The sequence below is a fragment of the Hemitrygon akajei genome, chromosome 28, assembly GCF_048418815.1.
Source record: "Hemitrygon akajei chromosome 28, sHemAka1.3, whole genome shotgun sequence".
In the NCBI taxonomy this organism is placed as follows: domain Eukaryota; kingdom Metazoa; phylum Chordata; class Chondrichthyes; order Myliobatiformes; family Dasyatidae; genus Hemitrygon; species Hemitrygon akajei.
In genome coordinates this window covers 21,221,431-21,243,969 of record NC_133151.1, presented here as the reverse complement: position 1 = coordinate 21,243,969, position 22,539 = coordinate 21,221,431, and the positions used below count along the sequence as shown (strand labels likewise).

The 22,539-nt window shown below is 42.2% G+C and overlaps 2 protein-coding genes across 2 annotated transcripts in view; both read right to left on the bottom strand.

Moving 5' to 3' along the window:
* Nucleotides 1-482: 482 nt before the first annotated feature.
* Nucleotides 483-22,539, bottom strand: part of LOC140717755 (uncharacterized) — a 56,238-nt gene continuing 34,181 nt past the window's right edge. Inside the window, exon 3 of the mRNA XM_073031470.1 lies at nt 483-1,452. Within this exon, the coding sequence (XP_072887571.1) occupies nt 1,050-1,452 (403 nt within the window). The 3' untranslated portion in view covers nt 483-1,049. The remainder of the gene's footprint in view (nt 1,453-22,539) is intronic.
* LOC140717483 (histone H2B-like) lies at nt 2,331-2,821 on the bottom strand. Its single transcript, XM_073031062.1, has one exon. The coding sequence runs from the start codon at nt 2,796-2,798 to the stop codon at nt 2,424-2,426; it is 375 nt and encodes a 124-aa protein (XP_072887163.1). The 5' UTR covers nt 2,799-2,821; the 3' UTR covers nt 2,331-2,423.

The following is a 22,539-nucleotide window of genomic DNA, read 5'->3' as shown; positions in this document are numbered from 1 at the left end:
GAGTTTTTTTCAGTAAATCCGGTCGGTTCCACAGGGTAAACGTACCTTTGTAGACAGTCAGGGACCTGTGTAGCTGTACCGCGGAGAGCATTCTGACAGGCGGCATCTGTCTGGTGTGGAGGGGCTACTGCACAGCACCGAAAGAAGCTGCTGATAGTACCCAGGACATCTTTAGGGAGCGGTGCTCATAAAGGCAGCGTCCATTATTAAAGACCTCCAACACCCAGGGCATGCCCTTTTCTCACTGTTACCGTCAGGCAGGAGATACAGAAGCCTGAAGACACACACTCAGCCATTCAGAAACAGCTTCTTCCCCTCTGCCATCCGATTTCCAAATGGACATTAAAACTATGGACACTACCTCACTTTTTTAATATACAGTATTTCTGTTTTTGCACATTTTTCAAAATAACAGTCAATATACGTAACTGATTTACTCGTTATTTTATTATATTTTATTTATTATTTTCATAACTCTCTCTTCTAGATTGTGTATGACATTGAACTGCTGCTGCTAAGTTAACAAATTTCACGTCACATGCCGGTGATAATAAATTTGATTCTGAAATGTAAAACGCAAATGTTATTTTTCTGTCAGGCGATGGGAATCGCTCATGAAGCAACGAACAGGCGATGTTCCCGCCTTCTGCACACCGGAACGGTCCGGGGTCAACCCGCAATGTGGAACCCAGACAACGCGGTTCTGGGTGATGAAGAGCGGAGTCGTTCAGTGGTCGGAGATTAAATTCTCCCTCTCGGGGCTGACTCCGGAAGTTCATTTCACGACTCTGCGCCTGGGGAACCCGCTGACTCTCTGCAAGGGGAGAGAGCTACATTCGGTCGGCTGAGAGGGGAAAACGAGCCGGGACTGAAACGAACCGGTTTCCCTGCAGATTTATATTGGTTTATCTCCCGGAAGAAACATGTCGAGACACTGACAGATGCAGGATATCAAACGGACGGAAAACACCCGCCGCTCAGCCCTTCCACAGACATTGTGAGTGGCTCTGAAAAGAGCCTTTGGGTAAATAGATTCATCTTACTTCACTTCACTTACTGGCAGCGCCGGTTTTCTTGGGCAACAGGACGGCCTGGATATTGGGTAACACACCGCCCTGAGCGATAGTCACCCCTCCCAGCAGCTTGTTCAGCTCCTCGTCGTTGCGGACGGCCAGCTGCAGGTGTCGGGGGATGATGCGGGTCTTCTTATTGTCCCGGGCCGCGTTGCCGGCCAATTCGAGGATTTCGGCCGTCAGATACTCGAGCACAGCAGCCAGATAGACCGGGGCTCCGGCACCCACCCGCTCAGCATAGTTGCCCTTTCTTAGGAGTCTGTGAACCCGGCCGACCGGGAACTGTAGCCCAGCCCGAGACGAGCGAGATTTGGCCTTGGACCGAGCTTTGCCAGCGCCGCCTTTTCCACGTCCAGACATTTCAACAGTAACGATATTACTCCAGCGAGTATGAAGGAATGTACTCCCTTCCCCAACTCGCCTTTTTTATACCCTCTTTGAGAATGCAAACTGATGTTTGTGATTGGTGTGATTCTGCTTATTCTCATTGGTGAAGACAAATGCCCCATTCGAGGAACAGCCTTAATCACCAATCAGCAGACCGTAAAAGTAGAAGCGGAGAAAATAATCGTCTCCTCCCCAAAATGTACTGAAATCTGGAAAAAAGCCCGCCAAAAATAAATCTATTGTTCAAATTTAATTTCAAGTTAAATAATTGCAGATCGGTTTTAAGATTGGGGTTCGCATTTCCCTCTGTTAATGAAACCGGGCACATTTGATTTAAGTGTAGTTGATAATGGAGTGTCTGGGAACTCAATTCTCTAATTTCTTTCAACCCGTAACGGAACCGAAAAAAACTGACCCTCGGCTTCTGCCCGCGGTCGGTCTCTGTATGAACGTTATCAGGTTATGGAAAACGGTTCTTCTCAAACTTTGACCAGAGTCTCGTCTGCAATTTTATAAAGTTATTATATGAAAGAGCCATCAGAAGGAAATCTGCAGATGCTGGAAATTCAAACAACACACACAAAATGCTGGTGGAACCCAGCAGGCCAGGCAGCATCGATAAGGAGAATCACTGTCGACGCTTCTCCATATGAAAGAGCCATGATGTCTTTCACGCTCGAGTTGAAATGGGATTCAGGAGTTACCCAACTGGAAAAAATAAACTCCTGAAGCCACAAATAAAACAACAACGGCAGCAATCCTCCGCTTTGCATGGATACCGAGTGGGACGAAGTGATGGGGAAGGGGGTGGGAGCATATTCGAACTGCGATTTAGCTCTTGTAAAAGTCACCAGACATAAGTATGTGTAATTTATTACCTAAATGCCAGGACAACTCTTTCATTGAAATTGTGAGTGGCTCTTAAAAGAGCCGTTTTGTTTTCGATCATCTCACTGGGGAGCTTTACTTGGAGCTGGTGTACTTGGTCACCGCCTTTGTTCCTTCGGACACGGCGTGCTTGGCCAGCTCCCCGGGCAGCAGCAGGCGCACGGCGGTCTGGATCTCCCGGGAGCTGATGGTGGACCGCTTGTTGTAATGGGCCAGGCGGGAAGCCTCACCCGCGATGCGCTCGAAAATATCGCTCACGAATGAATTCATGATGCTCATGGCCTTGGAGGAGATGCCGGTGTCGGGGTGAACCTGCTTCATCACTTTGTAGATGTAGATGGCGTAACTCTCCTTCCTCGACCTCTTGCGCTTCTTGCCAGACTTGCTCGCCGGTTTGGCCAGAGCTTTCTTGGCGCCCTTCTTGGGAGCGGGTTTCGGTGGATCAGGCATTTCCTCGTCGGTTTCAAACACAATAATAAGCAGAAGCTGTTTGGAGCGCGGATTAAGTAGGCAGCGCCCAAACAGGTATGTTAATGACGATGGGAATGCTGAGCATTTCCATTGGCTGTTTGGAGAAATGAATCACCAATCAGAACGCTGGGGGATGGGACGCGGCGCCAATGTGTGGTGGTTGCCGCTGTCGTTTAATGCGGGAGGAAATACAGAAGGGCAGAGACAGGCGGGGGTGCGGGCTGACATTGAAAACGGAAACGCAAATTTCAAAAGCAGAATGAAAATAAAATCAGATGAAATATTGTAAAATTAAACAATAAGACGTTCAGTTCATGACACAGGGCAGGAGAACGAAGGAGAGATTTGGACATTTCAATGTAAAGTTCAAATCGAGTTTATTTACGCACAGGTGAAAGGAACAACGGATTTGTAGCAGTATCACAGACACATTGCATCAGACACAACATTGACCAGAAACACTGAATTTAAATATGAATTATACCAAAATATTCAAATAGACAGAGGACTATCAGAACAAAATCAAAATAACAAAGAGTTTATGCAGGCAGTGGGAGAATCATCCCTCTTGTGCTTCTTCAACTCGTCTCTCTCGATTCAGTGTCACGCAACGCTGCCACTTTGATCCGGCCCATGCCTTCATTCACCAGGTCCAACACTTGCCTTTATTGGATCTTCCTCCTCCTTACACTAGTCATCGGGTTTGTGGGGCTGTGTGTCCCCTTGGACCTCTGGATTAGGTTTGAGGGTAGGCCTGATGGATGTATATATGCTGGGAGAGATAAGGCTGTAGAGTTTAGTATGGTGAGATATGTGGGGCTACGGTGGATGGGGTAGTGTAGTGGAGCCACACAGTGGCTGATGCCTTTCATTATCGTGGTTCAACACCTCTTGGCTTAGGGAACCGGGTGTGCAAAGGGACACATCATCAATAATACAACTTAGGGTCATTGGGTGTTTCGGGTCTTTAATCATGAAACAATCTCGCCCAGGCAACGCAGCCAGGGTGGATCAGGTGTTTATCCGAGGAAGAAAGATAATGAGAGGCGTGTAATTCTGCAAGTTGTGGGTATTTTTGACCTTGTTACTTGGCTTTATTCTGACCATTTAAGGAATAGAATGTTCTGAGGCCTAGTAATCAGGCTTTACCTCCAAGTACGGTTCAACTTCCCTACTCTATATTTACACCTGTCTTTATTTTGCATCTGTGTGCCTGGGATTGCATAGGTTAAACTAACAGTGTTTACTGCAGTACAAACTAGTGATTAATTTTGGGCAGATTGATCCATGATTCCAAAATGCAAAAATCTCTGAAATCCAGAATTTATTGTACTGACATTACGTCACAAATATGGAATTTTACCCAGGATTAAATGGCTTGTCTAATGAAGAGCGTTTCACGTTACTAGGCCTCTATTCACTAGAACTTTGAAGAAAGAAGGGTTACGGAATTAGAATCTATCAAATAGTGAAAGGGCTTGAGTGAGTGGATGTGGAGAGGACTTTTCCTGTGGTAGGAGTGTCTGTAACCAGACCACACAGTTTCAAAATAGAGAGGCATCCTTTTAGAGTGGAGATGAGAAGGAATTTCATCAGCCAGAGAGAGGTGAATCGGTGGAATTTGTGTCCACAGGCAGCTGTTGAGGCCAAATCACTGGATATATGCAGAGATTGGGGCTAAGAGGAAAAATTGATCAGTGATGACGAAATGGCAGAGCAGGCTCGATGGGCCAATTGGCCGAATTCTGCTCCTAAATCTGATGGTCTTATGGACTCACTTAGATACTAAAATTTTCCCAGAGACTGTTGATCTTAGCTTTGACTCAACCCAGCACCTGAGATCCAGATTACTTATATAAGGAATACAGATGTTCTTTGTTTTCAGATTAAAGGAATATGATCTCATTTCCATCCTGAATGCTTGTCACCTCACTCTGATCAACAGACACAAAATGCTGGAGGAAGTCAGCAGGCCGGGCAGCATCTATGGGAAAGAGTAACGAGTCGATGCTTCAGGCTGAGAACCTTCACCAGGGAGAGATCTGATGGAAGGGTCTCGGGCCAAAGTGTCGACTGTTTACTCTTTACCATAAAGGCTGCCTGTGCTGCTGAGTTCCTTCAGCATTTTGTATGTGTTGCTTTGGATTTCCAGCATCAGCAGATTCTCTGGTGTTTGTAATTTACGCCTCATTCTGAGGGTATTTTCCTCAGTTATGATCTCATTCAGAGGAAAGAACCTCCTTGCCTACTGTCTGTCACATCCTGAAAGAATCTAACAGATTTCCTTGTTTTCTCATTAACTGCAGGGAATACAGACCCAGCCCACTCACTCTCCTCTCACATAACCAACCCTCCATCCCTGGAACCAGCCCAGACAGTGTGGGGAACAGTCACTGCACTCCCTCTATTGCAGGGATATCCTTCCTGAGGAAGTGTGACCAAACCCGGACACTATATTCAAGGAGTGCTCTCACCAGGGCCCTATAGACTCCCAGTGAGACATCTGTACCCCTCTTCTCCACTCCTCCTGGATCACAGGACAAAATACTGTTTCCCTCTCTCATTACTTGTTGTATCTGCATGTTAACTCAAGTGATTTGTTTCGAAGGACGCCCAGGTTCCTCTGAACATCCCCATGTGGAAATAACTCTTACAGTTTGTTCCTGGGAATGGGTGAGCTCACATTTCCCCACATTCTGTTCTATCCGCCCAATCCTCAACCATTCACTTTCCTGTCTACATCCCCCAAACCTTCTTACTACTGACCCTGTCCCTCCTGCTCTGCCACAGCAACAGACGTTGTCACTGAGTTATGCCGTACAGAAACAGGCCCTTCAGCCCAACACATCCATGCTGACCAAGCGGCCAAACAAAACCATTGTCAGTTACCTGAATTTGGCCCATGTCCCTGTGAAACTTCCCTCTCCACAGTCCAAGAGATTTGGCAACTATGCCCCCCTATACCATCACTGGAGGTAGTTTGTTCCATGTAAACAGCACATTCTGTGAACAAAACCTGCTCCTCATGGTCCCAGTTAAATCTTTCCTCTCGCACTTTATACCTGTAATCTCTAGCTTTTGATTCCATGACCCTGGAGATCACAGATTTACTACTGTCCGTATCAATGTCTGCCATTATTTTATCAGCCTCTCTAATGTCACATACACTCTGATGAGAATGTTCCAGCCTATCAGTGAGAAGGGGATCTGAAGTGTAAATATTTCACACAGAGAATAACTAGTATCCCGAACGAGCTGGCAGAGGACTGGGGGCAGAAGCCAATAAAGTCACTGTTCATGAAAACTTCCCAGGAACCTGTCATTCACTGTGTATATCCTGCCCTGGTTTAACCTCCCAAAATAGAGTCTGTGATTTATACAGAACTGAAACCATCCCTTTGGTACAACTCATCGACGCCAACCAAGTTGTCGACCTGAACTCGTCCCATCTGCCTGCATTAGGCCCCTGTCTCTCTCAAACTTTCCTATCCATGGTCAGTGCATGGAATAGGCTGATGGTGACCATGGTGCAGGCAGAGATGGTAGGGTCTTTTAAGAGACTCCTAGATGGATACATGGTTTTTAGGAAATTAAAGGCTATGGATAAGCCTAGGTTGTTCTAAGGTAAGGGCATGTTTGGCACAACTTTGTGGGCCGAAGGGCCTGTATTGTGCCTGTAGGTTTTCTATGTTTCTATGTTTTTAACTCCGTGGGGTCTGACCAAGGTCTTTACCTCACAGGTCTTGAACAAGTAAATAACAAGTATGAAATAACAATATAACAGAGTCCTTAAATGAGTGTAGCTATCCCCTTTTGTTCAAGCCCCTGATGGTTGATGGGTAGTAACTGTTCTTGAACCTGGTGTTGCAAATCCTGAGGTACCTGTACATTGTACCTGATGGTAGCAGTGAGAAAAGAGCATTGTCTGGGTGGTGAGGATCTTTGATGATGGACACTGCTTTCCCACGGCTGTGTTTCATGTAGATGTGCTCAGTGGTTGTGAGTGATATACAGGGCCAAATCCACTACAGTTTGTAGGATTGGTGTTGGTGTTGGTTACCAGGCCACAATGCAGCCAGTCACCACACATATATAGAAGTTTGGCAAAGTTTTCGATGGCATGCTGAATCTCTGAGAGCCCTGAGGAAGTAGAGGCACAGTTGGGATTTCTTCACAATAATGTTTATATGATCAGTCTGGGACAGGTCCTCAAAGAGTGACGCACAGAAATTCAGTTACTGACCCTTTCCACCTCTAATCGTCCTTTGATTACAGGTCCATGGACCTCGGGTTTTCCCCTCCTGAAGCCACAATCAGTCCCTTGGTCTTATTGACATTGAGTTGTCATTATGGCACACAGCCAAGTTTTCCGTGTCCCTCCTGTATGCTGATTCATACAGCCCACAACAGTGGTGTAATCAGCAAACTTGTAAATGGTGTTGGCAGTGTACTTGGCCACACAGTCATACTGTAGGTGAAAAGTGAGTAGGTGGGGGAGGAAGGGCTAAGATCACTTCTCGGTTGTGCTCCTGTGCTGATCGAGATTGTGGAGGAGATGTTTTTGCCAATCTGAACTGACTGGGGTCTGCACCTGTGGAAACCTAGGATCCAATTGTACAAGGGGGTATCGAGGCCCAGTCTTGGAGTTTACTGATTAGATTTGAGGGTATGACAGTGTTCAATGCTGAGCTGTAATCAATAAAGGGCATCCTGATGTTTGTGTTTGCATCTTTGCTGTCCAGGTGTTCCAGAGTTGTGTGAAGAGCCAACGAGACACATCTGCTTTTGCTGTGGTAGGTGAATTGCAGAGGATCCAATTCACCATTCAGACAAGAGCTGGTATGCTTCAACTCCAGCCTCTCAACACACTTAATCACTGTGGATGTAACAGCCACTGGGCAATAGTCATTTAAACAAGTTACCATGCTGCTGTTGGGCACCGATATGATTGAAGCTTTCTTCCAGCAGGAGGGTACCACACACTGCCAGATAGGGAGGTTGAAGATATCAAGGTTGAAAATATGAAGGCATTGAACTCATCTGGAAGCAAATCTCTGCTGTCCCCTTTGTCACAGGATTTACCTTTGCAGGAGGTTCTGGCATTCAAACCCTGCCACAACTGTCAAGAATCTCTATTTTATTCCAGTCTAGTCTGGAATCTCCACATTGCCCAAGAGGCTTTCTGGAGATCATACCTGCACCTCTTGTAACACTCCTGATCTCCAGACTTGAATGCCACTGATCTGGTGCTCAGCAGGTTCTGGATCTCAGTGCTTATCCAGAGCTTCTGATTTGGGAAAACCCTGAGTAATTTTGTGGGGACACACACCTCCACAGATGTTTTAATGAACTCTGTAATGACCCTGGCCTAATCGGTCAGACAGTTAGATGAGTTCTTGAACATGGCTCAGCCTGCTGACTCAAGGCAATCCTGTAACCGTTCCTCTGCCTCTCAAGACCAACCCTTGGTTATCTGGATCAATGAAGCCTTGTTCCTTAGACTCTGTCTGCATGCAGGTAGCAGGAGTACAGTCAAATGATCTGACTTAACAACAATAGGCATTCCTTATCGTGGTGTAGCAGGTGCCTAGTGTGTTGGGACCTCTGATGTAAAAGGTTACTACTTCAAATTCATTTTCTTTCAGGTATTTACAGGAAAATAAATATCATAGAATGGATGAAAAAATATAAACAGCAAAGACTGACAGACAACTAATGTGTAAAAGAAGACAAATAGTGGAAAAATAAAAAAAAAATTACTGTGAAATTCAGTTGTAGAATATTTGAAAGTGAGTCTGCAAGCTATGGAATCAGCTCAGAGAAGTTATTTACTCTGTTTCAAGAGCATGACCTGTGTAGGGTAATAACTCATTCTGAACCTGGTGCTGTGGGAACTGGGGCTCCTGGTCATCCTTCCCGATGTCTTTTATGAGCATCTCAATCTGCCACAGGTCAAAAGAAAATTGAGAGGAAATGCTCCATTCTGCCATGGAATGGGCAGTCCGGTTAAATAATAAAAATTGTGCTCGAAATTGGGAGAGGAATAGATGCTGGAAGTGAAAGAGAAACAGACAAGCATAAGATACAAAATAGATGAGAGAGAGAGAGAGAAAGATACAGAGTCGCAGATAGACCATCCAGCTGGGCTTTGGTCTACGAAAGGAAACCAGTGCGGTCAGTTTCAATTCCCACCATTCAATACTTCACCTGTGGGCCTGGTGTCCGAGATCTTCAATATCAGGGCCCAGTAGTTCATAAGCAAGTTTCTCTTCATGACTTTTGCCTCTACCTGATTCTATGAATTTCTTTTAAGTTCAAACTGAGACTAAGTAAACCTGGGAATGTTCAGGAGGCTACACCGAATGCCTGGAGTGACAAAGTTATCAGTTGAAAAAACGCCCTCAGAATGGCCCAAAACGATGCTGTTTGTTCAGCGTTATTGAATATAATATGAGGTCCTGAGATCAGATACGATCCACAGCCGTACGATTGTGGGTAGGAATTGGTATTGAAGCAATTCTGTTAAACTACAAAGCAACCTTGATTAACGTAATGTGGCATTTGCAAACCTACCAGTGAAAATGAAATTTCCTATTTCAGTAGAATCGGTCTGTTTTAGTCCTGGACTTATATTGGGAAGCAAAGCGAGGGAGTCCTGGTGAGTATGTCCTTTTACACACTGTGGTGGTAGTGCGTGGGGTTTGGGGTTGTGTGACAGATCAAGGTGTTTTGGGTTGTGTGGAAGAAAACGAACGTGAAAACCGCAACTGACAGTGATGAAGACACACATCACTCAGCAGACAAGAGTAGCTGAATTAACAACTCCATACGCAACATTAACTTTACACAGATGCCGCCTGATCTATTCAGCATTTTCTCTGTTTCTCAGAGTATTGGGTTCATCAGTGGGTTCCATACATCAGCAAAGACATTAATTCTAAGGTGTGATATTTCAGTGATCCGATACATTGTTGAAATGGGGTTTGTTTTGTCGCCCTGGTTTGGATATGGCCAAAGTGCAATGTGAGAGACACTGAAGCGGGTCGATAGTTCACAAATCTTTCATGTGAACAGTGTTCAAATGAAAATAAATCAGTAAATGCTAGGCAAAAACAGGACTAGTAACCAAAACTCTCAAACAGGTAACGGGCTCAAAAGAACATCTAATTATTGAACGAATAGCGTGAGTCTTCAGAGTCAGTTGACTCCAAAGTCCAGGTTTTCAGGCAAGGCCGATGCAAAACAAAATCGATCTGTTGCTGTGCTCTGACCAAGTCTCAAGAAGTGAGTCTTACATCAGAGGTCGTTAAGTTGATGGAGAAGATACTGAGAGGCAGGATTTATGAAGGCATCATATGATTAGGAATATTCAGCATGGCTTTGTGAAAGGCAGGTCGTGCCTTACGAGCCTGGTTGAATTTTTTTGAGGATGTGACTGCACACAGTGATGAAGGCAGAGCCGTAGATGTAGTGTATATGGATTTCAGCAAGGCATTCGATAAGGAACACAATGCAAGGCACATTGAGAAAGTAAGGAGGCATGGGATCGAAGGGGATGTTGCTTTGTGGATCCAGAACTGGTTTGCCCACAGAAGGCAAAGAATGGTTATAGAGTGGTTATATTCTACATGGAGGCTGGTGAACAGTGGTGCACCCCAGAGATCTGTACTGGGACCCCTACTCTTTGTGATTTTTATAAATGACCTGGATGAGGAAGTGGAGGGACGGGTTAGCGAATCTGCTGATGACACAAATGTTGTGGGTGTTGTGGATAGTGTGGAGGGCTGTCAGAGGTAACAGCGGGACATTGATAGGATGCAAATCTGGGACAAGAAGTGGCAGGAAAGTGTGATGTGGTTCATTTTGGTAGTTCAAATATGATGGTAGAATGTAGCATTAATGGTAAGACTCTTGGCAGTGTGGAGGATCAGAGGTCTGAATCCATAGGACACTCAAAGATGCTACGCAGTCTGACGTTGTGGTTAAGAAGGCATACAGTGCCTTGGTATTCATTAATCGTAGGATTGAGCTTCAGAGCTGAGAAGTATTGTTGCAGCTATATAAGACCCTGGACAGACCCCACTTGGAGTATTGTGCTCAGTTCTGGTCCCTCACTACAGGAAAGATATGGGAACCATAGAAATGGTTCAGATGAGATTTACAAGGATGTTGCTTGGATTGGGGAGCATGCCTTATGAGAATAGGTTGAGTGAACTTGGCCTTTTCTACTTGGAGCGACAGAGGATGAGAGATGACCTGATAGAGGTGTATAAGATGATGAGAGGCATTGATCGTGTGGATAGTCAGAGGTTTTTCCCAGGACTGAAATGGCTGCCACAAGTGGACACAGGTTTAAGGTGCTGGGGAGTAGGTACAGAGGAGATGTCAGTGGCAAGTTTTTTATTCAGAGAGTGGTGAGTGCGTGGAATGGGCTGCTGGCAACGGTGGTGGAGGCAGATAAGATAGGGTCTTTTAGGAGACTTTCAGATAGGTACATGGAGCTTAGAAAAATAGAGGGCTATGGGTAAGCCTAGTAACTTCTAAGGTAGGGACATGTTCTGCACAACTTTATGGGCCGAAGGGTCTGTATTGTGCTGGAGGTTTTCTACGTTTCTACTAACTTAATTTGGATTAAAATGTTGACTTTGACAGTATTTTTCCATAACGTTCTGTTTTCATGAAGGGTTCAGTGATCCAGATACAACGTTATTTCACCCCAAATTATAAAAGATTATATACACAAGATTATACAAAATACAAACATTAACTATTTATAAGACCTAAGAGTCAAATTAAAATGTGAATATTACTGTATGTAAGACACTCAATTCCTGTGGGTGTGGGGAGGGGGGTCACTGTACCCGGAAATGCCCCTCTGTACCCACTCTGTTACAATGCTCGCAATTCCTCATCGGCTCCACTGATTGACAGCTCTCCCGGCCCCGCCTCCCGAGCTGATGGACACCGTCACGTGAATACGCGTGTGTGCCGATCTGTGACGAGCTGACGTCATTGATGTCCCGCCTTCACCGACGTCGTTTCCATGGGAACGGTCTGGTGCGGGCGGTTAGTCCGGGATGGTGGGCACGGGGTTGTAGTAAAGTGGAGTCGGTCTCTACTTTGGGTTTCGGCTCCACTGTGGGAATCGGCCTCTCCTCTTCCTGCCCACGGAACAGTGAGTGTCTGTCAGCGCCTCACCGCACCGGCTCTCTGCCTCAGGTACAATATTTCAACCATATTTGCACAGTTACATGGATAGGAAAGGTTGAGAGGGACACGGGCCTAATGCAGGCGGATGGGACGAGTTCAGGTCGACAACTTGGTCGGCGTGGATGAGTTTTACCGAAGGGACGGTTTCAGTTCTGTATAAATCACTGACTCTATTCTGGGCGGTTCAACCAGGGCAGGATGTACACAGTGAATGACAGGTTCCTGAGAAGTTTTAATGAACAGAGACTTTGTGGGTTTCTGCCCCCACACCTCCTCCGGCAGCTGATTCAGGATAGCAGCTATTCTCTGTGTGAAGTGTGTACCCTTCAGATCCCCTTTAAATCTGTCTTTAAACAGTTTTGTACAATTCTAATGAGAGGCAGTTCTTTGGCTGATAAGGCAAGTAGAACACACAACCCTGTCTACCTGTGATGCCACATACAGGGAACTGTGTAACAATATTAGAGACACATGCACAGGTACTTTGGTGAGCAAGGCCTGGAGGGATATGAAACTAATGCAGGAAAGTGGGATTTTTGTTGCTGTGCGTGATGGGGAGCATAAATGTGATGGGGCAGAGGGTCTGTTTCTATCCTGGACAACCCTGGGAACAGCAGTCCTCCACTGCAGTGGTGTTTGTTATCTTCATTCTCAGCTGTGAGCTTGTTCCACTGACCCCCTTATCCTCTGAGAAGATATTTGCACCCTTCCATTGTGACCAAGCCGTCCGCCATCTCTCCTGCTATTAACCAGTGTTCTTCACCGAATTCCCTTTTAAAAGAACTGTTACTGGTGCCTGTGGAATGGGTGCATTTTGGTAGCCTTTTGAGGTGTTTGATTCACTATTAACCCTAATCCTTTAATATCTTTGTCCAACAAAAATCCATTGTCCTGGGTTCTGAGTGTTTTAGGTAAGTCCATCCTGAAATTCTGTGTTCCAGGTTCCCATTGAACTTTCACAGTCAGTGGTTTCTGCATGTCTATACTGACCATCGAAAATCTGTCTCCACTAACTCAGCACTTGGTCTGTCTCCTACCCTGACCTGGTGATTCAAATGTTCAGCCAGATGTTCCTTAAATACCAGCCTGCATCACTCCCTCAGGAAGTGTGTTCCAGATTGTAAACCAACTTCATTTTGCAAGCTGGTTCACATCCCACATCAAGATTTTCTAGCCGCCTTTGCTGTCTATCATACCCCTAATCTTGGTGTCATCTGCAAACTTGCTGCTGCAGTTTACCACATTCTCATCCAGATCGTTTATACAGATGGAAAACAACAATGGACCCAGCACTGGGAAGTTAAACCAGGGCAGGATGAACACAGTAATGACAGGTTCCTGGGAAGTGTTCATCAACAGAAACTTTGTGTGTTTTTGCCTCCACCACCTCCTCTGGCAGCTCATTGGGGATACCAGCTATTCTCTGTGTCAAATATTTACCCTTCAGATCCCCTTTAAACCACCTCCCTGTCACCTTACAACTATAGCTTTATACAGCCACACCATGGGAAACAGTCTCTGTCTCTCTGACCTTTATATGCCTCACATAATTTTATCCACCTCCATCAACTCACCCATCAGATTCCCTTTCAACCTCCACCCTGTCACGTCTTAGTTTCTGTCTGATTTCTCTAAATTCACTGCACAGGACACAACCCTCCTATCCCTACATTGCTATTACCAACATGCACCGTCCACCACGATGTCCGGCTGCTCAACCTTCCCTTTGAAATGTCCTGCAGCTGCTCCGAGACCATCGGACCATAAGACACAGGAGCAGAATTAGGCCATTTGGCCCATCCCGTTTGCTGCACCATTCTGCCAGGAGTAAGAGATCATGACAGATCTCTTAAACCTCTCAAACACTCTTATCCCGCCCCCCCCCCCCCCACCCCCACAATCGAGAACTTCCACATTCAATATACCCAATGAATTGGCCACATCCGTCTGTGGGGATGAATTAAGAATCAGATCCAGAATCAGGTTTAATACCACCGGCAGGAGTCAGGAAATTTGTTAATTTAGCAGCAGCAGTTCAATGCAGGACATGCTAATATAGAAAGATGGTTGCTGCTGGAATAGATTGTGCTTGGGGTGACTCGGGTCCACAATGATCCCTCGGGCCCTTTTCTCACACCTGTCTTTGTAAATGTGCTGAATGATGGGAAGTTCACAACTACAGATGCGCTGGGCTGTCCGCAACACACTCTGCAGAGTCCTGCGACTGAGGGAAGTACAGTTCCCATACAAGGCAGTGATTCAGCCAGTCGGGATGCTCCCAGTTGTGCCCCTGTAGAAAGTTCTTAGGATTTGGGGGCCCATAGCAAACTTCCTCAGTCGTCTGCGGTGAAGGAGGCACTGTTGTGCCTTTTCCACCACTCAGCAGGTATGTACAGACCACGTGAGATCCTCGGGTATGTTGATGTTGAGGAATTTAAAGCTGTTTACCCTCTGAACCGCAGAGTCAATAGGGGTTAGCCCATCTCCATGAATCTACACAATCTGTGTGGATTATCACTAATCCGCACAGTTTGTGGTCTCCCGGTTAGGAAGTCAAGGATCCATTTGCAGAGGGACCAGGTTCCATAGCTTATTGATCAGGACTGTGGGATTGACGGTGTTAAATGCTGATCTCTTGTCACTGAACAACATCCTGACATAGGCTACACAGATTCACTGCATTTTTCCAAGGAATTTGCTCCTTACCTTTGTTCTAACCACTGACCACTGACTTGACTGGCAAGTTTATCTTTAGGAAATCCTGCACATCTGAGACGAACCTGACCCCAGTAGCCAGAAGACAACACACCATCGTGTCATCTCTGTTGCTGCCACAGAATCTCCTGCACATCCCCTGTACTGTGAGTCTGCTGTCATCACTGCTCTGCTTGACCTTTCCTCCCGCGGAGCATCGGTCTGGGGTCTCAGTACCACCAACCTGACGGGCTGCTGCCTCTGGTTTGTCATCCTCCCAGGGGTATCCAAAGGAGTGTACTTGTTGCTGAGGGTCACGGCCACAGGGAGACATTGCACCGTGTGTCTCTTCCCCTTTCCGTCGTGATGGTCACACAACAGTCTGCATCCTGACCTCAGGTGTGACCAACTCATGAATCTCTGGTCTCAGCATCCTGGAAACTCTCGGTCTGTCCATCTCCATCTTCATTTCCTTCACACGGTCAGTCAGGAGCTGCACCTCGGTGCACTTCCCTCATGTGAAGTTATCGGGGACACTGAGTGACTCCCACATCCTGAGGTGGAGCATGTCACTGCCGTAACTGTAATTCCAGCCACTCTGATGGGGAGAGGAATTCCAAAGAAATCCTCTGACATTTGACTTCCCAGAGTACACAGACTTATCTCCCATTTCTCTGCGCTCATTTCTAGCCGGTCTATGTTCTGCTGAATCCTTTGGCAACTTTCCTCACGATCCATAACTGCACCAATTTCTGTGTCTCTGCAGACCTACAAATCAGCCCTCCTTCATTTTCATCCAAATCATTTAACAAAAAGCAGAATTTCTTGTGGGCCCCACTGTTCACAGGCCTCCAGTCAGAATCACACCCCTCAACCATTACCTTCTGTGTTCTCTGACCGAGTACATTTTGAATATATTCTACCAAATTTCTTTTGAGCCATGTGCTTCCATGCTGTGGATCAGCCTACCATGGGGACTCTTGTTGAAAGCTTTACCAAAGTCCTTGTGTCCTGTACCCACTACCCAGCTCTCATCAGTCGAGTCTGTCACTTAAAACGTTCGGCCAAGTTCGCAAGACTTGACGTTGCCCATGCAAAGCGATATTGGCTGCTCTGAACTTGTTTATGCTTTTTCAGATGCAAGCTGATCCTATCGTTAAATATTTTTTGTCCCTGGCCTCGGGCAGAACAACCTGACCTTTTCATTCTGGCCCCGCGTCTAAATCGTCGTCCAAACATTGGGTTCAGTCGCTTTGATATGATCTGGGGCCTGGTACCCACCACCTCGATTTGGCCTGTACCTGACTTTGCCATTTCAGCCTGGAGTTTAAACTAACCATACTTCGGGTCTTCCTCACCTTGGTTCTGCCACATCAAATTGCGTCCAAGTTGAAAGGAAAGTTACAGGCTATTTGTTTACCAGAAAAAGAGATTTACTGGTGTCACTTTAAACCAGAACCAGTGGAGATAACTCTATTTAACTTCACTTAACTCACCACTGAACTGTTTCCCACAATGTATCACTTCACTTTCAAGTATTCTGCATGTCATGTTGTCTTTTCTTTTCTTTTTCAATCTTTTTCTTATTGTTATTAATATCAACAAAATAAAATTGATACATAGATAAGGGGATTACAAACATACACATTTCAACTGAACATGAAAGAATACTTAAGCAATGATTACAGTATAAATGAGTATTCCCAAATCATGGACGATACAATATACAAATAAACATGGCAAACCTAGGTATATCATAATATATAATAAAAAAACAGGAAAAAAGAAAAAAATATACAAAATAAACTAATCTAATAATCTAATAACTAATAAAGAAAAAAAACAAAAAAAGAAAAAAAGAGAAAAAGAAAAAACGGAAAAAGAAAAAAAAGGGCTGTTTATAATATCTCACAAAAATACAAAATCATCAGTGTCGTCAATTCCGATCCTCTCAACATACATAAAATCAAATAGGCTTGGAACAGGGTCATATTACATCATATGAAAATATTGAATAATTGGTTTCCATATCTTTTCAAATTTATAGAAGTATCAAATACACCACTTCTAATTTTTTCTAAATTTAGACATAACATAGTTTGAGAAAACCAATGAAATACAGTAGGAGGATTAATTTCTTATCAATTCAACAAAATAGATCTTCTAGCCATTAGTGTAAGAAATGCAATCATTCGACAAGCGGAAGAGGATAAATGGAGTGAGTCCATCATTGGTAAACCAAAAATTGCAGTAATAGGATGAGGTTGTAAATCAATGTTCAATACCGCAGAAATAATATCAAAAATATCTTTCCAATATTTTTTCAAAAGCGGACACGACCAGAACATATGAGTTCAAGACGCTATCTCAGAATGACATCTGTCACAAATAGGATTTATATAGGAATAAAAATGAGCCAATTTATCCTTGGACATATGAGCCCTGTGCACAACAACTTCAAACTGTATTAATGAATGTTTAGCACATATAGATGATGTATTAACTAATTGAAGAATTTTATCCCAATTCTCAATAGGGATAGTAAGGTTAAGTTCTCTTTCCCAATCATTTTTAGTCTTATAAAAGGGTTCTGAACGTATCTTCATAATTATATTGTAAAGTTTTGATATTAGCCCTTTCTGAAAAGGGTTTAGTTCAAACAAATTCTCCAAAATACCTGAAGACACAAAATTTGGAAAAGTAGGAAGTACAGTATTTAAGAAATTCCTAATCTGTAAATATATAAAAAACTGAAATCTAGGCAAATTATATTTATTAGATAATTGCTCAAAAGACATAAAACAATTATCCAAAAATAAATCGGAAAATCGTAGTAATCCTTTAGTCTTCCAAGCTAAATAAGCTTGGTCTATAATAGAAGGATAAAAAAAGCAATTGGATACAATAGGAATATTCAAAACAAACTGAGTCAACCCAAAAAAAATTCCGAAATTGAAACCATATACGTAAAGTATGTTTAACTATTGGGTTGTCAATTCGTTTCGGCAATTTAGAAAGAGCAAAGGGAAGAGAAGTCCCTAAAATAGAACCCAATGCAAATCCTTGTACAGATTTAATTTCCAGGTTCACCCAATGAGGGCTAAAAGATATATCCCAATCCTTTAACCAACATATCAAATATCGGATATTAACTGCCCAATAATAAAATCTAAAATTAGGCAATGCCAATCCACCTTCCTTCCTTACCTTCTGTAAATATATTTTTCCTAACCTAGGATTTTTATTCTGCCATATATATGAGGAAATTTTTGAATCAACATTAGCAAAAAAAGATTTCGGAATAAAAATTGGTACCGCTTGAAATATATATAAACTTGGGTAAAATAACCATCTTAATAGCATTAATCTGACCTATCAGAGATAAAGATAGTGGTGACCACTTAGGAAACAAACATTTAATCTGATCGATTAAGGGTAAAAAAATTAACCTTAAATAAGTCTTTATAGTTTTTTGTGATTTTAATCCCTAAGTAAGTGAAAGAGTCATTAACTCATTTAAAAGGTAAATTTCCATAAATTGGAACCTGTCTATTTAAAGGAAACAATTCACTCTTATTAAGATATAATTTATACCCGGAAAAATCACTAAATTGAGCCAACAATGATAAAACTGCAGGAATGGATTTCTCAGGATCAGAAATAAATAATAATAAATCATGTGCATATAATGATAACTTATGTATATCTGTCCCATGATTAATGCCAAAAATATTCTGTGATTCTCTGATAGCAATTGCCAAGGGTTCTAAAGCAATATCAAATAATAATGGACTAAGAGGACAGCCTTGTCTAGTGCCCCGAAAAAAAACGAAAAAAGGGAGATCTTTTATTGTTAGTAAGCACCGAGGCTACTGGAGTATGATATATCAGTTTAATCCAGGAAATGAATGTCGGACTAAAATTAAACTTCTCCAGCACATTAAATGTATGGCCATTCAACTCTATCAAATGCTTTCTCCGCATCTAATGAAATAACACATTCTGAAGTGCTATGTGAAGGAGTATAAAAAATATTCAATAATCTAACATTGAAAAAAGAATAGCGATTTTTAATAAAACCAGTTTGGTCTTCAGAAATAATTTGGGGTAATACCTTCTCCAACCTGGATGCCAGTAACTTGGAAAAGATCTTGGAATCAACATTCAATAAAGATATTGGTCTATAGGGTGTGCAGTCAGTAGGGTCTTTATCTTTCTTCAATATTAAAGAAATGGAAGCTCTATAAAAAGATTGTGGCAAATTGCCCAATCTAATTGTTTCTTCAAAAATCCTGCATAACCAAGGAGAAAGAATAGCGGAAAAACATTTTAAAAATTCTACTGTATACCCATCTGGACCTGGTGCTTTCCCAGAATTCATGGAGGAAATAACCCCTTTAATTTCTGTATCCGTAATAGGAGTTTCTAATATTGAAAGATCATCTGATGAGAATTTTGGAAAATTCAATTTCCCAAGAAAATCACACATGGTATTACGATCATGAGGAAATTCAGAATGATACAGGGAGGTATAAAAATCTTGAAATGATTTATTTATCTCATCATGGTTAACTGTCAAATCCCCATTCTGCTGACGGATCTTAGTAATTTGACGTTTAACCAAAGCATTCTTCAATTGACTAGCTAACAGTTTACCCGATTTATCACTATGTATATGAAAATCAGATCTGGTTTTCATTAATTGATTTTCAATCAAAGATGTAAGTAATAAACTATGTTCCGTTTGAAGTTCAACCCTTTGTTTGTAAAGCTCCTTACTAGGAGTGATCTAATATTTCTTGTCAATCTCTTTAATTTTATCAACCAATAAAAGAGTTTCCTTCTTAATGCGTTTTCTCAGACCAATAGAGTAAGAGATAATCTGTCCACGTATATATGCTTTAAAAGTGTCCCAAAGTGTTCCGCAAGAAATATCATCGGTGGAATTAGTTGAAAAGAAGAAATCGATCTGTTCCTTCATAAATTTAATAAAATCCGGATCTTGCAGTAAGGTAGAATCAAATCGCCATTGTCTTGCATTAGAAGCTGTATCTGTAAATTTAATAGAAAGTTTTAATGGAGCATGGTCAGAGATGGTTATAATATCATAATTACAACCAATTACCGATGGAATAAAACAAGAGTCAATAAAAAAATAATCAATTCTCAAGTAGGAATGATAAACGTGAGAAAAAAGAAAACTCTTTGTCCTTAGAATGCCGAAATCTCCAAATATCAAAAATTCCATTATCAGTCAAAAAAGAGTTAATACAAGTGGCCAACTTATTGGGTAAAGTCTGAGTAGATATAGATTTGACCATCAAAGGATTTTAAACAATAATTAAAGTCACCACCCATTATTAACTTATGTTCATTTAGATTAGGTAGAGAAGTAAATAAGGACTTAAAAAAATCAGGACAATCCACATTTGGAGCATAAACATTAACCATAGCAACCTTTTTGTTAAAAAGTAAGCCAGTAATTAACAAAAATCTACCATTTGGATCCAAAAAGATATCATGTTGGACAAATGCAATAGAGGAATCAATAAAAATTGAAACTCCCTTTACTTTGGCATTCGAATTCGAATGATACTGTTGGACCTCCCAAAACCTAAAAAAGCGATAATTGTCCTCTTTCCTCACATGAGTTTCTTGTACAAAAACTAATATGAGCATTAAGTCTTTGGAATACTTTGAAAATCTTTTTCCGTTTAATCGGATGGTTTAAGCCATTAGTATTCCAAGAGACAAAATTAATGGTCTGAGCCATATTTCTGAAATCAACCCTTTGGTAAATAAAGGGTTAACCAAATTATGAACTCATGCACCCGGAAGAGGAACAAAAATAAGGAACGGACCCGGAAGTGATGACATCACAGACATTTTTGTTGTTCAAAATCAACCCAAATGAAAATACTGAAAAAAACTGATATAAGAAACATAAGATTTAGAAAAAGACCTCCCACCCCCCACCCAAGAGGAAAAAAAAGACCACCTCAGCCAAGGATAGGCTGGGAAAAGGGAAAGATGAAACTAAATCTACCCCCATATCAGCAGAAGACAACTCGTATATAAAGGATATAAAAAAATCCACCCAAACTCTAAAGAAATTATAATCACTATACTAAAACCAAACTTCTTAATGTAATTGGTAGTAAAAAAAAACAAAAATAATATAATCACTAGTAACTTATAAATCGGGTTAAAACCCAAAGAAACCAAAAAAATTTAAACTGTGATAAGAGATGCATTATAGGAAGAAGACGAGAGAAAAAAAAGTGAAATAAAAAAAAGTCAAAAATATTTTAGAGAAAAAACCGCCATCTTAGTAAAAAAGAAATTCACCTTCGAAGGATTAATAATTACCAAAGATAAAGTACAGTGGTTGAAGTAAGTAAAATAAAAAGATTAGTATGTCGAAAAAAAAACTTTAACTAGAATATAAAATATAGAGTAAACCTACACCAATAGCCAGAAACAAAATCTGGTTTTGGAAATAAAAACCATCTTGCACGATCAAAATCACTCATTTATTAGAGATGACTGTCCGTAGCAGTAGGGAAGTTCTCCTTCAGAAAGCTTCTCGCTTCAGATGTAGAAAGAAAAACACGACGTGGAGCATGTGGAGGCGAGATTCTGAGCTTCGCAGGGTATAAGAGCGCAGGTTTTAGATTTTTCTCATAACATTCAGACATCAGAGGTTTCAAAAGAAGCCTTGCCTTCATTACTTCTGGACTAAAATCTTCTACTAATCGAAAATTGTGATCTTGAAATTTGACCATCCCTACACGCCGAGCCACACGAATAAGTTGCTCTTTAACATGCGCATAATGAAATCGGACAATTACAACCGGTGGTTTAGCTGAAGCACTCGGTGATGGACGCATAATTCTGTGAGCGTGATCGAGTACCGGAGGACTGTCTTGGAATACAGAAGGGAACGCATCCTTTAAAAGTTGAGCAAAGTACTTCGTGGGGTCCCCTTGTTCAATACCTTCCGGGAGACCAAGTATGCGTAGGTTCTGTCTTCTGGACCGATTCTCAAAGTCGACACTCTTGGCTTTAAGTGTTTCCACCTGTTTAATCGTCGAAAGGAAGTTCTGCTGCAGTTTTTCAATTATCAAGTCTCGCTTCCGAGCATCCTCTTGCAGAGTTGTGATTAGAACTTGCTGCTGGTTAACTACTGAATCCGTCTTATCCATATAATCTTGAAAAGCCTTTATATCTTGTTTAAAAAATTTGTCATTGTTCTTCAAATTTTTGATTTAAAACCTCCAATAACATTTCATAAGTCAATTCAGTATGCTTAGGATCGGTCTGCTTTTTCCTCCCGTTGCCATTAGGATCCTTCCCAGGTTCTCGCCCTTTAGATCTAAGAGCCATTTCTGTATTCATTTCTTCAAAAATTCACAATAATCTCTTAAAGATAAGTCCAAGAAAGTAGCAAGAATCTTTTGGTGTAGGTAAAAATAAATTAAATAAGGGTGATCATAGGTTAAAAAAAGTAAAGGTTATGGAGCGAATCTGAAACAGTACTCACTCCATGAGCGTCTCCTGCTGACCTCGTCATGTTCTCTATTTATTTAATTATGACTATTGTTACGTATCCAGTAACTGGATCATTTACCAGCAAATATAGAGAGGTCCGCTGAAGTCTGATGGTACCATTTTTAAACGTTTTATTTTATAAAGGGGCACAAAAGTAAGGTTAATACAAACATTCAGATAACATACGTCGTCAATACTCAAGCTAAAGCGCAGATATAGTAATAATCAATAAGAAATAAGCTCTTTCGTTGTCTAGGGGTAATGT

Coding starts and splice junctions, on each gene's coding strand:
- LOC140717483 (XM_073031062.1), bottom strand. CDS start 2,798: ATGCCTGATCCACCGAAACCCGCTCCCAAGAAGGGCGCCAAGAAAGCT.